Source organism: Anarhichas minor, unplaced genomic scaffold (genome assembly GCF_050575085.1).
Source record: "Anarhichas minor isolate MPS153535 unplaced genomic scaffold, ASM5057508v1 ptg000023l, whole genome shotgun sequence".
NCBI lineage: Eukaryota > Metazoa > Chordata > Actinopteri > Perciformes > Anarhichadidae > Anarhichas > Anarhichas minor.
Window position 1 is genome coordinate 2,843,211 of NW_027466469.1, and position 13,590 is coordinate 2,856,800.

The window sequence follows — 13,590 nt, forward strand, 5'->3', positions numbered from 1 at the left end:
AAAGCATGCTCTTGTTGGGGATACTCCATCACCACCTAATCTTATCATTAATGGAAAACTGAATCCTCCTTCACACGCTGGTCTGTCGAGGTTTCTTATCAGGGAGTGAAAGGACAAAAGGGAAAAGTATGCCCTTCACTGCAGTGAGGACACTCATATTCTCATCTTTGAAACCTGGGGAGATCTCATCAGCCTCGAACATCATGGTGAACTGCCGGCTGATGCAATAGATCGTGCCGTCCAACATGACACACTGGAATGTGGGGCAGTGCTGAAGCCTTTTGGAGCCGCACTCGTACCACATTCGAGCCACCGTATGGTAGCGGTACACGCTGACACCCAGCAGTGGGTTGACATCAAACCGATACAGAAATCTCCCCACGGCTATCATATCTGCAGTTCTGTCTTTGCTGCCTACCAACAGACTTGGCTTCCAGCTGTTGGTTTTGGGGCTGTAGCGCAGCAGCATATATCTAAGAGTTCCCCCAGAGACAAAAAGCTCTCCCCTGCTCACTGTGACGTGATGTGCCACAGCAAATGTATCATTAGGCAGTGGAGCCACAAACGTCCATCTGTCCAATCGCGGGTCGTAGCGCTCTACTGAGGAGAGGCACTCCCCTCCGATGGCGTAGATGTAGCCCTCCAGTGCTGCCAGTTTGCAGCTGGGCCTGGCTTCATTCATAGGACTGATCTCCTTCCAAATTGATGTCAAAGGATTGTAGCAAAACACTCGCTTTGAGGGTGTCATTTCTCTCTCTGTGCCTTGGCAGCCCACTGCCACAAACAAGTAGTTATCCATTGTGCACATGGCACAGGCTTTAGAGATGACCTCCTGTGGGATCAGGCAGAGTATATGCCAGGCGTCTTTGTAGTCATCATAACAGTACACCGCACTGGACGTCCTCCTCTGCCCTGTCTCCGGTGTCTGCTCGCCTGTGTTCCTCACCCAGTCTTGAGGGTCCATATCTGCCACCATGACAAACCTTCTCCCTCTCATCCTCTGCTTCTGGATTTGCTCCCGCTCACCAGCCATGAGCCGCCCATAAAGGTTGGGGTCCCTGAGCACCTGGAGGTAGTTGTCTGACATGACTCCCAGGGCTGCTTGCTGCACAGAGGTCTGGCCATGTTTCTTGGCCAGACACAGCGTCTCCAAACAGTTACCCAGATCGAGTTTATTCTTCAAGCTTTCCGAATCTGTGCCGTCGAGAGTTTTTGCTGGAGGGTGTAAAAATGCTGCTATAGTCTCTACATCTTCCTCCTCTCCCACATTAAAGCCTTCGCTGTCTGTTGAGTGAGAGATTGACTCATTGCTGGTTGGGGCCACAGAGTGAGTCTTTGGAGTTGAGACTCTTGTATTTAGAGAGGGGATGGAAAGCTCAGACTGCTCTGCTGCAGACAGATAGCTCTCCTTGCGTAGGAGTACAGGCCTTGCGGGGTGCCTCGGTTTGAGGCTTCCCAGCAAGGAGGGATCCTCAACAGGGCTTTGTGGTAAAACCAGATCACGCATGATGATGGGGCTTAGAGAGGATAGGGATTCTTTGAGGCTGCTGCCACGACTTCCAATCTCCACAGACTGTGAATCAGCGGTCCTCTCATACTGACTCAGAACGGTGTTCGAGTCTGTTATAGAGTGAGAGGAAGACTCAACATAGTAATCATATATCTTTCCACGCACAATCTGGTCTCCCGTTCCCTCAAGCACAACGTTTGCATCCTCCACTTTGATCTCTGCCTTGGAGAGGAAGCTGGAGTAGGCCCCCTGGTGCTCCAAGTCCTGCCTTAACTCCCTGCCCACACCCACACTGCCCTCCAGCTTCTGAAAAAAGCAAGGGGAGCGGCGCCCCGTTGCACTGGCCATCCCACTCTCAGTTGGATGAGGAAAGTTCAAAGTAGATCCAAATGAAATATTACTGGTGGCAACCTGTGCCTGCTCCTGAGAAGTGAGTTTCTCTCCTTTCATGCTGATATCCTGGGTTCTATATGACATACTAAATGCATCCTCGTTCTTTTCAGCTTGGCATGGACAGGCTTCCGCTACCGTTTCCTTGGAGTTGTCAGATGTCAGGTCATCAGTTGCTGAGTCTGTGTCCGAGGGTCCGGGTCGCTTGCCCCCATCATCGGTGTCATGTTTTGGTGAGCTTCGACATCGTAGTGTCCTCTTGCAGTTTTGGCAGGTTGCTTTTTCTGGCTCTTTGTTGTCTTTGACGCAGAGCTGAATTTCCGGTGCTTCCCTGGAGCTGTAGAACCTGTATGCCCATGAAACCAGCAGCACCGCAGCCACAGAGAGACTCAGTTTCAACACCAGCTCCATGTCTAGTTGGACTCCCAAAAGCTCCGCAATTGGCATAGCTGCAGCACTCATGGTGGTGACGATCGGTTGACTGATCCTATTGAATGTTATTGTCAATGCGTCTCAGTTGACGAGGGCATGCTGTCTGGTTTTCTTTGTAAAGGAGCTGCTGTGATCTGATGACTGTGCCTCTTTGCCAAAGGATCAAGTGTAAAGTGATACCTGTCGAGGTACTATTTGCATCCCTGGCTCTGCAGAGGCGGGGCATTGGTGATGCACCTCCTGTGGAAAGTTAGATGCCGGATCCAATAACCATACACAGAGTATGTAAATACCTCATAGATCAATATTTGGTTATGCTGTTTGTTAACTCCCCCAAACTCTTCCAAAACAGCATCGAAGAACTCTTATTCTGAATACACGCTAATTCTAACTTTGTTTGAGTTATGTTGTTGTCAGCTCATCAGTTTTCTCCGTGTTTAAGCAAACAGGAGTGGCTCAGGTCATACTTTAATAGATCAATTTCTGAAAATGTCTGTAAAAACATTATGACAGATCACATTTCTTAACTGTCTGTAACACACGGCTGTGATCTGCAGGAGGAAGACATGGTTTGAATAAGGGGTGTGGAGTTATGATAGGTGACATTTATCAAATACTTAATAACCAGGATGCATCTGTTTGCACAGCCATGCCACAGATCAAAGGTCCTTTTCTGTGCCAGCGCAGATGCTAGAATGAATCTCTCCTAAGATAAGCTGAAGCTTGCTGTCGAACAACAAAATGGCAGTCACTTGGTATTATAAACACATAGGACTGTTAATAACACAGATAACCGTCTGAGCCAGATGGAAATAGTGTCTACAGAGAAACCTGACAGTGTCATTCATTTCCACATGCTATACTGACATGCTAAACATACATCTCTGTCACATGGGAGCCGTGTCTCTCAGTCGCCTGTCATTTGCTGCTGATAACACACTTGAGCGAGTCTGCGGTCAACAGCAGAATAGTGTTTATTTTAACAGCACTCAGAGGGCGTGTCAGGTGTCCTAGCTGACGTGGGCATTGTTTGGACATCCGATAGCCAAGCCTGCAGACGACATAAAGGAAACCGGATTCTGCAGGCATGGTTGAGTACTGAATAATTCACAGATGGGCCAAAGAGGCTGCTTCTTATCCTCGCCATTGCTCCCAGCTCAGGTGAACTACTTACACTGCTGTGAAAGAATAATAAACATGACAGTCAGTCATGTGCATTGCTGTGCGGAACTTTCACCTCTTCTTGCTTGTGCCATCCATGATAGGTGTGCAACAGTTGACTGAACAAGTACAGAAACTTCGTGTTTTTCTGTCCCTGTATAACTATAGAGATTAGTGATGTAGTAAAAAATAAAGGTTCATATTTCCTGACCATCCCATTTCACGAGTCATCAATTCGTCATGGACTTTATCCGTAAGGTTCATCCAACCTTCTCAGAAATAAACCTGAACAGCATTGACTTATGATGGGCAAGCAGAACAATTTCTTTATGTGCACACATAGGCTTGCTCTTGTTTTTACATTGATGTCCCTATAATTAAGGACCATTACTACCAAGGGGAATAATTAAAGGCTTCACGATGATGGCTTGAACAGGAAGTTAAAGAATATGCAAGGGCATATATTTAAAAGGGTCATATTTATTGGGTTTTTGTTAGATGTTTCTGGTCCAGGACAGCTTTGAATAAATTATATGAATTTTCAGTTACATTAAATGTTTATACTTACTATTAACTTGCGGACATTTGTAATACACACACATACACACACACACACACACACACACACACACACACACACACACACACAAAGTTATGATGACCTTTTTCTGTTGGCATGATGATTACATAAAGACAATTTGTACACTCTCTAATGCATTCAGAAATGGCGATGGAGCTCTTTTTCTCTCTTGAATCCAAAACAAGTGAAAAAAGGTGCCTCTTGAATCAAAATTAAAATGACAGCTGAGTTAAGATGCTGTACTGTAGGTAGGACACGGATTTGCGCCTTTTGCTTCCCTCACTGAAAAAAAATAGAATTCAAAGCGCATATGACTGACTCTTAATAAAGTTTGTGCTATCTCATCTCCAGAATGCAGGAATATGGATTGTACTTTGGCAAGGTGAGGCGATACCCCAAACGGAAAGGTCTACGCTTTCTGTTCGACTAAGCTTTAGAAATCTCCCCTCTTACCTCCCACCTGGTTTAAAGATTAATCCTTTAATACACGTTGTGTCCTTAGAATAGCTCAAAATGCAATTCTTGTGAGGTCCAAAAAATGCAGGATTATTCCGCACTAAGCCGCCCTTCACTGTGTGAGAGAGAGTACAAACTGGAAAGGGTTCCCAGCAATGCCAGAATCTCCTTCAAAAGCCATGTTGGGACAGTACAATAAGAAATATCTGAAACAAAGTCAGCTTTGGAGTTTGCCTGTAATTGAACAGGTATACACAGTCTCTGTCTCTAGGCAGACTGCCCTTAAAATTTCTGTCATATGGTGAGATTATTATCAAATGAGATTGTAAACAATCCCTGCAATAATCTAGATATGCAGCCAAGAGCAACATTAGATACTGTATGTTACCTGTAGCAGGAATCAGAGATGACTGGAGGATGCACATCTACTACTGAACATGTCAAACACAGTGGTATAAGTAAAGTCAAGGCTGGTAAGTTTTATCATCTCTCCATTTTAATACAGGTGAAATGAAACAAATGCAACAACCCTGTTTACACACGCTGCCTCGAGTGAGCACCTCCCTGGAATGGCGGCTAGAATGATCCTACTAGTACTGTAGATGTCCGGGTAAGAGTTACGCATTGTACACAATGTAGGTCACTTAAGATAGTATGTCACAAGTGAATAACTGGATTACAGGCCAGTGACAATGAGTTGCAGTGCTGTCAATTGCAGCACACCAAAAAGGAGAAAGAATCTTCAAACGTCACATGCACCACAACCCCAAAACAGCAGACATATGTTTGATTTTTTTTTTCTTTTTTTTTAATCTGTCGTTGGAGAACTGCTAGATATAAAAAGCCCAAATGAGAAACAGAAAGGCTTTTAATGTTTCTGTCCTTTTAGCCAAGAATGATCTCTGAGAACAGTGTTGAATGAAGTACAAACAAAGGTGGAGAAGTGTAAACTCCAGCTATATCAGCAACCATCCCTCACCATCACCCATATAACCTCTTTAATTATTTTCAATATTTACACTGATGTACACAAAATACACTCAAAAAGGAGTTTTTTTTTTTTTTCTAGTTTCTTAATGCATTTGAATCCTTTTGTACATTCCGCGCCATCAGAAAAAAAAGGAATACTTGTATATCAGTAAAAAAAAAGAAGTTCTCTTGGAGCATCTGTGTTTGTTCCCCCGTGGCTTATCAGCTTGTTGCTAATCAGGTGCATCCCAGGACATGTGACAGATGGGTGTGGTTGATATGGTGGCGCATATCCAGCCAGTTCCACTTCTCACATTTCAGTCAACACCAATGACATCTTGACTCAACAAAATAAAATCCAAATGCTTTTTTTTTTCTTTTTCCATTTCAACTCATCAGATTTTATTGATCAACAGGCAGACGTGGGACAGGAAACAAAAAAGGGTGTAAATGGGCAGGGCTATATAGGGGGTGGTTATTGTCATGTTCATCACGTTGTTCTTTTGATATCATTATCTTGGTTATTATTTCATTACAAAAAAAACCCAAAAAAAACCAGTGGAGCACCATCCTGAGATGGCACTGTTTCCTGATCGACTGACGCATGGAGAGCCTGTTGATGACTGGAGAAGGCTTGCAGGGTTTGTGGAAAGTGTGTGTGTGTGTGTGTGTGTGTGTGTGTCAGTTTCTGTGTGCATGTGTGGATGTTGTGTAAGAAGGGCGAGTATGTGTGTGTACGTGTCAGCGTGAGAGTGTCTCGGATGAGAGGTTTCACGTGAGTTCCACTGTCACTGTGAGGACAAGTGCCATCCACGTTAGCCCGAGCATGTCCACGCGTGAAGCTCCATCTAGAAATCAAAGAAACAGTCAATAAGACAGAGACACACTTCCCCATTCTTCTTTTCATCAATCAGCAAATCATATTTCCAAAACAGTGTTTTAATATATTATTCCCAATTTTCATGACTCGTAGTAACCCTGTTCAAATTCAATGACTGTGATTCATTGCCAGCAGGGGGTGACTCCTCCAGTTGCAAAAATAAGTCTGATTGTATAGAAGTCTATAAGAAAATGACCCTACTTTACACTTATTACCTCAGTAAACATTGTAAACATGAGTTGATGGTCTCAATAGCTAGTTTCAAGTCTTCAATACAGCAAGATGTTCATTTTGTATATTATGGTCCCATTTAGAGTCAAATAGATGATAAAGCAAAGTATGCTTCAGGGCGTGGCTACTTTGTGATGGACAGGGTGCTACTAGAGCCGTATACGGCATCTCTACCACGGTGTCAATTCTCCGCAGTACAAATATGGTCACTTTTGTTCACAGCCAAGATGGCAACGGCCAAAATGTTGAACGCTTCAAAACCCCAGTCCACAAACTAACGGGTGACGTCACGACCAATAGGTCCACTTCTTATAAACAGTCCATGCTTACTCCTGAATGTACTGGTAAAACTAGTTGTTAAAATGGCCATGTTGTGGGAAATATTTATTAATTTTAAAGATATTTCTAAAGCCCCTGAAAAACTCTATGCTACAAGCAATTATAAAAATGTATCACATAAAATGACAACCCGGAGTGCCCCTCATACTAACGATCTACAGTAGCTTTCACTGGGACAGATCTCAGCTTGTCACTGTCACTTGAAGTCCCACTTGTTTCATGGACGAGAGGTGTGGTGACTTGATGATGGTGATGCTCTTAGAGGATAATGATACAACCTTTCTTTGTATGCAGTACATATTGGAATTTTATTTCTCTATGGGGTTCTTTGAAGTACACAATAATAAACAATCACGTCAATGCCCTATATCATAAATTAGCTCAAAGGACTTTAGAAAATGTACAGCATGCGTCACCCTCTATCCTTAGACTCTAAATACAGATTACAAAAAAGCCTCCAAAAAAAGATCCCTGTTCCAGGACGGACAGACACGCAATAGACGATGGGTGTACAGAATAGACTAACATAATGCAATCATGGACAATCAGTATGACAAAAATATAGATATATTGTAAATATATATGAAGAATATGGATCCGGGAGAATGTCGATACCACTACACCTAAAGATATCCCCACGTTACCTTTGGTGCAGCTTCGACAAACACAAAGATGCTGTTTCTTTCACAATATTTGAAGAATCCTCAGATAAAAATGGACAGATTTTTTTATGCTTTGGACTTGTTGTTCTAAGGCCCACAGCAGGCAGACTAGATAATAGAATGAGAACAGAGACAGCAGCTTTATGCATCTATTGTTTTCTGTAGCTCCCTCGTGGGCAACTTACATAGAGGACTGTGAAACTGGAGCTTCTGTGGGAGGAAAGTTGTGACATGTGACATGATATAACCAATCGTTTGTTCAGATTGTGCCAAGATTGGGACGAGGTAAGTGTGGGCCTGACTCAGTAGAGTCAAATTTGGATCTGGTAGTGGTTAGACCCTGTAATTCAGTCTTGTAAGTAAAATATTGTTCCCTGAGAAACACTGATTGAATTATTAATTGGATCATAAAACAACAGGATCTCATCCCTACTGTTCATATTTTGCTGCTTGGGCAGAAGCCCCCAGGATCTTTTTGCGTAGTATCTTGAAGCAGAAGCTTTGTGCATAGTAAACGTTGTAAAAATGTGGTTAAGGTAAGAAAGCTCTTTAGTTAGGATGACAAAAAACATCATGGTTTGGCTTAAAATAAGTACGCGTAACGTCATGTGACATAACCCAATCAGTAAAAAATCCCTCAACTTTCCGTTTCACACGGTCTGCTGAGTAAAAGTCCTGTCTTTGTTTGACCCATTCACCACTATTCCCTCCCAGGCTTTACGGACTTTCCTGTTCTTATACTATGTACGTCTCATACAGGCGCTAAAGGGTCCTATCAAGACGCGGAGGGACACTGCCTAAGCGTCTGTATTTGACACCCCTTAGAGTGTGACCAGGCTGCGTTAAAAATTGCGTTGTTTATTATTGACTCCATAATAAACGTAAATCTCCATAGAACTCCATAATCTGACATGTGATACATAGCATATTCCACTCCAGTCTGACGAAACAAAAAAAACAACAACTGGATCTTCTCAATAAGTACTTCATCTCATTCTGTAATGGGCTCATCCAACCACAAGATCATCATCCGAGGTCCCCTTCCAGTATACAATCATAGATGCAAGTCGCCCAGCCATCTGTTTACCTTCAGGTTTTTGGCTCAGACCTCAGTGCATTTCTGCCAACCTGAATTTGAACTGGGACTCATTTCAGAGGCAATGTGCTCTTTTTAACAAAGGATGTCTCTACCTCAGTAGCTGGACCTAAAATGCCGGCTGAAAACACAACACTTTCCTTTTGCATGTGAAAAGTTAGCTATGACACATCTGTTTGCACTCCTACCAGTCTGGTTCCTGTCTCTGATCTGACCTCTGTTCATCAGAGGATTTGGCGCTATTAATAATGACAGATGTGATCACTTGATTATCGCTCCTGGCTTGTATTGTACTGTTATTTTTGGGTCAATGTATGCAAAGTCCATAAGTTGAGACTTTGTTTGCTGTAATCAATTTTGTGATTGCACGACTGTGTCTCAGCCAAGAGGATGCACTGTGCCCACAATAACGTCACAACCCCACACTTTTGATACTTCCACCAGCCTAGGCTGACAGGTACATTACTATGCGGCAGAAAACATGTCACATTTTAGTCCTCAATTTCACTCAAGTCTTGAATTCAGTTCATTGCCATACGGTGCGCCATGACAAGTTCTCCGGGAGAGTGGAATCCTGACAAAGATGAATGAATACAACCCCTCATGGGAAGCATAGTTTTCTCGTCCGCTGCGGCCCTGACTAACTGACATGCGTGGCCCTTCCTACTCGCACCAGCCGAGAGGTTGGCTATTCAGCCATTATGCGACTAGGCACGTGTGGGGTGACCTCTCGGGGCCATGTTGTACACCAATTTGACTTGCATGCAAGGCATGTCTGCGCGTCCATGCTGACCTGATTCTGTCCTTGCTGTGACACACCTGCTCCCGCGCTTACCATAGCATTTGCATATTCAGATTTGCATCTCAACGATACAACTAGCAGGCAAGGTGGGGAAAGAGAGAGGAGGAAAACAAGAAGCAGAAGGGAGAGGGACAGATAACTAGAGTGTGGGGAGGACGAGAGACACATGATAAGATGTTTTTTTTTGGAGTAGGAAGCAGGAAAAGCAATAAAAAGAGTGAAGCCAATGTCAGACTACGAGACTGTTCATATCTCCTCTGACTGGGGCAGCTCGGCTTAAAGACAGCTCGCATGCCATCTGCTTGGGAAGCTGTTCTCACTGTATGCTGGGACAAACATGGGCGTCGCATACATGCACAAGGGATTATGCACTGTGAAACTATATCATTCAAATTCATTTTCCAGTTCATCAACAACAGCTCAAAAACTATTACAATACTGGTGTTTAATTGCTGCATGACACATAAGTAACAATCTGCATTTAGTGCACATCATTGATGTATTTTACAAAGTAACATTGAGGTTTCTTTCATTAATAATTAACAAATGCATACGTAGGTGGACTGACCTACACATGCTTCTATTTTATAGCCATTTATCGATGAAGCTTGCTTATATAAACTCATCCATGAGCTGTTATAGAGCCTCCTCTTATGGTTAATTTAGTTTTTCTCAGACCATCTAAACTCTGATTGCTATTTCTGTAGAGTCGCCACTCTCATTTCAGTCTTGGTTACTTCCAAATGTGTCCGTTTAGCCAGAATTTTGTCTTTTTTTTACATTACAGCATAATCTGCACTGACCATAAGGCATGTGTGCCTGCATCTAAATCAGAGATTGTAAACTAGGCTGAAGAGGAAAAGTAAGAATTATAAATATGATTGAAGGCAAAGAGACATGAGGGAGAGGGAAATAAGGGTGGTGAAAAAAGAGCAACCCGAAATGAATGAAAAGGAAAGAGAGGCTTGCATTGGGAGACAGAAAGTGAGTATGAAAAGTCAAAGTGGAGGAGAGGAGAGACAGGCAGAGGGACTGAAAGAGAAAGAGAGAGGGAGTGGCAGAAAAAAGGGAGAGATGGAAAGGTTGTTGTCACAGGCCTGCGGCTTCTCCTGACAATCCCTCATCTTTACATATGATAATCTCAGAAGCCGCAAATGAGCCACTACTGCACATATGGAACACCAATAATCTGACACTCAACCAAAAGTGACAGGCTCGGTTAGTCATTGGGAGAGGCTTGTCGCTTGCTGCTGCTGAACATCGCCGAAGATTAATCCTGACGGAATCACTCTCTCGCAGTCTATCTGGGAAAATGCATTCAGGACAGAATCAACATCCACCTTTCAATACTTGTAATGTTGAAACCCACAGTGTCAGGGAGAATTTGCTTCTCTGATCAGCGCCAAACAGCAATCTCTGAAAATATGACAATCAAGCAGTACAGCGGGAATCACGGGGCTCACGAAACACACACTCAAAGCTATAGTCGTGAAATACTTACTGTTCTGATTCTGTGTGTTTTTCATCATGCTTGGATTTTCTGTTGGAAAGAAAGACAAAAAGATCAATGGTGAGATGACCAGAAGATGTAGCCATTACTGAGAGGCTGAGTGGCTCAGTGAATGAAGGGAGGATTTAATAAGAGGATAATGAGCACGAGACGGAGAAATACAGAGTAAGATAAAAAAAATAATAATAAGTCATGACTGACAGAGATAGTGGCTTTCTAATGACGCTGAACTCCAAAGCTTCTGAAGCACGTGTTGAATGGAACGTCCCCAGTGAGAAACACTGGGCCTGTTAATGGAACTGGGAGCACAGAGCACTGCACCAGACCAACCGGGACACTTTTAGTAGCAGTGAGACCAGGCAACTACAACCGAGGCCAGACAGTCTGGGAAAGAGGTTTTGGAGAAATTGACTCCACCTTTAATAAACAGCGCCGACGTCTACCCTGCACAATACACTCTGACAGTGTGTTTTCAGTCCTCGGAGGGCTGAAGTAATTGCAAAGGAAGAAGCAGGAGGGTTTGCAGAGTATTAGCAACACGCCTAAATTCTACTTTGTGAGCTATTTTTTGACTTCACATATGAGCAGGCGGAAGCTACATATACAGCACGGTGTGAAACTCACTGCAACCACATTAACACAGCAGCTCCTCTGAGAGGCACAGGGAAATTAGTGTGTGCAGTCTGCGTATCCAGGCTCGTGTTTGCTTGCCCCTGTTTGCATAAGCATACATATCTGCATGTTTCTGCATGTGTGTGCAGTTTGGTTGGTGTGTGTCACCGCCCGGCTCCTCAGTGCTGACTCACTTCACAGTAATCTCAGAGGGTATTATCACTGAGGGTGGCTAAAGACGTACATCAAGACGTGATTGCTGCTTGTCGTCAGTGGAGTCTCGATACCAAGCCGTCATTATACTCTATTATTCCTGATGATTTATATTGAACACTTTGCCAAAGCGAGCGGAGCACCCAAATACTTCTTTCGCTTCGCCCCCCGGCAGAGAGACAAGTGTCTCATCTCAAGGCCACAGGGGGACGGTGCCAAGGTCACTTAATCACCATTTACTTCCCCTAAGCGTGAGTGGAAACAATCTACAAGGAGCAGGCAGACAGATGGGCCATACTAGGCACGTAGCCGATGACACCTGAGGGTGCATCAGGGTGTTAAATAGACATTAGTGCTCTTCCTAGCAAAACGCCTCCCAAGGTAACACCTCCCTAAAGTAGCACTTTCCCCTTAAAGCGGGTTGTTATTAGGCCCGCCCAGTAATTTGTACATTTGTGACATACTTTAAAACCTGTTCATGGGAGTGTTTCATGCGGAAGACTTGAAAAAAAGAAGATGGATACAATATTCGTTTCAGACTCAATGACGTACGAAAATGGTTTCGACCTGATTTATGTTAATCGGGCACTTCGTGGCTGAAGTGCATGCAAGTCACATTTCTTTATATTGAAAAAAAAAGTATTTCTCCAGTTTCTCTTACAAGACTTGGCTTCATATGGTGTGCCAAAAGCACTTTCCAGCTATGGAATGTGTAATATTGCTGTTCTTATCTATGTATAGCATCGTTTTCCGGGCCTTCAAACACACGTCTCTGTTAGATAAATGTTTGGTAATGCTCTATTCCAATATGACAGAGCCCTTCTGGATAGAGCTGCAATGCTTGCCTGATATTTTGCATCTGGTATGCATCAGTGATGATGGTGGAAAATAATGACATCAAGAAGGAAGTGATGTCAGTTCTTCTACGGGCTGCATCAATGATGGATTTTATAACTTATTTTGTAGTTGAAGCCTTAATTAATTATCACTGTGAGTGCAAAGGGACGCTCCTCCCTGTTTTTCACTCGACTTTCTCTTCACTATTATGTTTCGTTGGATAGAATAAAGAACTCTGATGCAGTATTTATACTAATCATATCTGAATGTGTAACACTGTGGGCTCTAACCTTTCCATTAATGTGAAGTCTTTCAAATCAGACTGAATTCATGTGTTATTGACAATAGGACCTTTATGGACAAGTGACTCTGGGACTTATTCAAACATGACACAAACACATCAAATTGCCATCACAATTTCTGTCGAAAAAAAGCCATTTAGCTATAGTAGAAGTTATTTGATTAAGACTCCCTACATTGATAGAGCTTTCTGATGAGGCTCAGAAAGTCACATCCCAGTGTCCAGAGTAAATAGATCCAGAGGAGCAAGACACACATATATAACAGAGCATGTGTGCAATGCAGCTCCGACGACATCAGCAATAAAAAAACTATTTCCAGCTTCAAATCAACAGGTTATCTCGGTTTGTCCGTTGAACAAAGTGCTTTTCTAACACTGTCATCAACAAAGGTCCTTTGATTTCATCATGGGCCTTTGATGCCGCTGTTGGCTGTTAGTGTTTAAGTGAAAGCAGTACAAGACATGCCATCGACATAATAGTGACTAAATCCCTTGCCAGAGAATAGTTATCCTCACTAAGTGCAGCCTTCAAAAGAACGTGTTGTTGAGCCAATTAGGAATACAATCTCTTATTAATCACACACTTAGCTGCATTAATGATTCATACAT

At 43.2% G+C, this 13,590-nt stretch overlaps 2 protein-coding genes across 3 annotated transcripts in view; both read right to left on the reverse strand.

Moving 5' to 3' along the window:
- Positions 1-70: 70 nt before the first annotated feature.
- On the reverse strand, positions 71-2,347 carry klhdc7a (kelch domain containing 7A). Its single transcript, XM_076096786.1, has one exon. It carries the CDS (start codon positions 2,345-2,347, stop codon positions 71-73), a length of 2,277 nt encoding a protein of 758 aa, XP_075952901.1.
- A 3,922-nt stretch (positions 2,348-6,269) lies between these two features.
- The window catches only part of igsf21a (immunoglobin superfamily, member 21a), a 169,439-nt gene continuing 162,118 nt past the window's right edge, over positions 6,270-13,590 (reverse strand). For both annotated transcript variants that reach the window (XM_076096994.1, XM_076096993.1), the window contains exons 9-10: positions 11,010-11,048; positions 6,270-6,346 (exon numbers count right to left, since the gene is read on the reverse strand). In XM_076096994.1, the coding sequence (XP_075953109.1) occupies positions 6,270-6,346; positions 11,010-11,048 (116 nt within the window). The remainder of the gene's footprint in view (positions 6,347-11,009; positions 11,049-13,590) is intronic.

What these genes read in the sequence shown, in the direction of transcription:
- klhdc7a (XM_076096786.1), bottom strand. Translation starts at nt 2,347, where the DNA reads ATGCCAATTGCGGAGCTTTTGGGAGTCCAACTAGACATGGAGCTGGTG.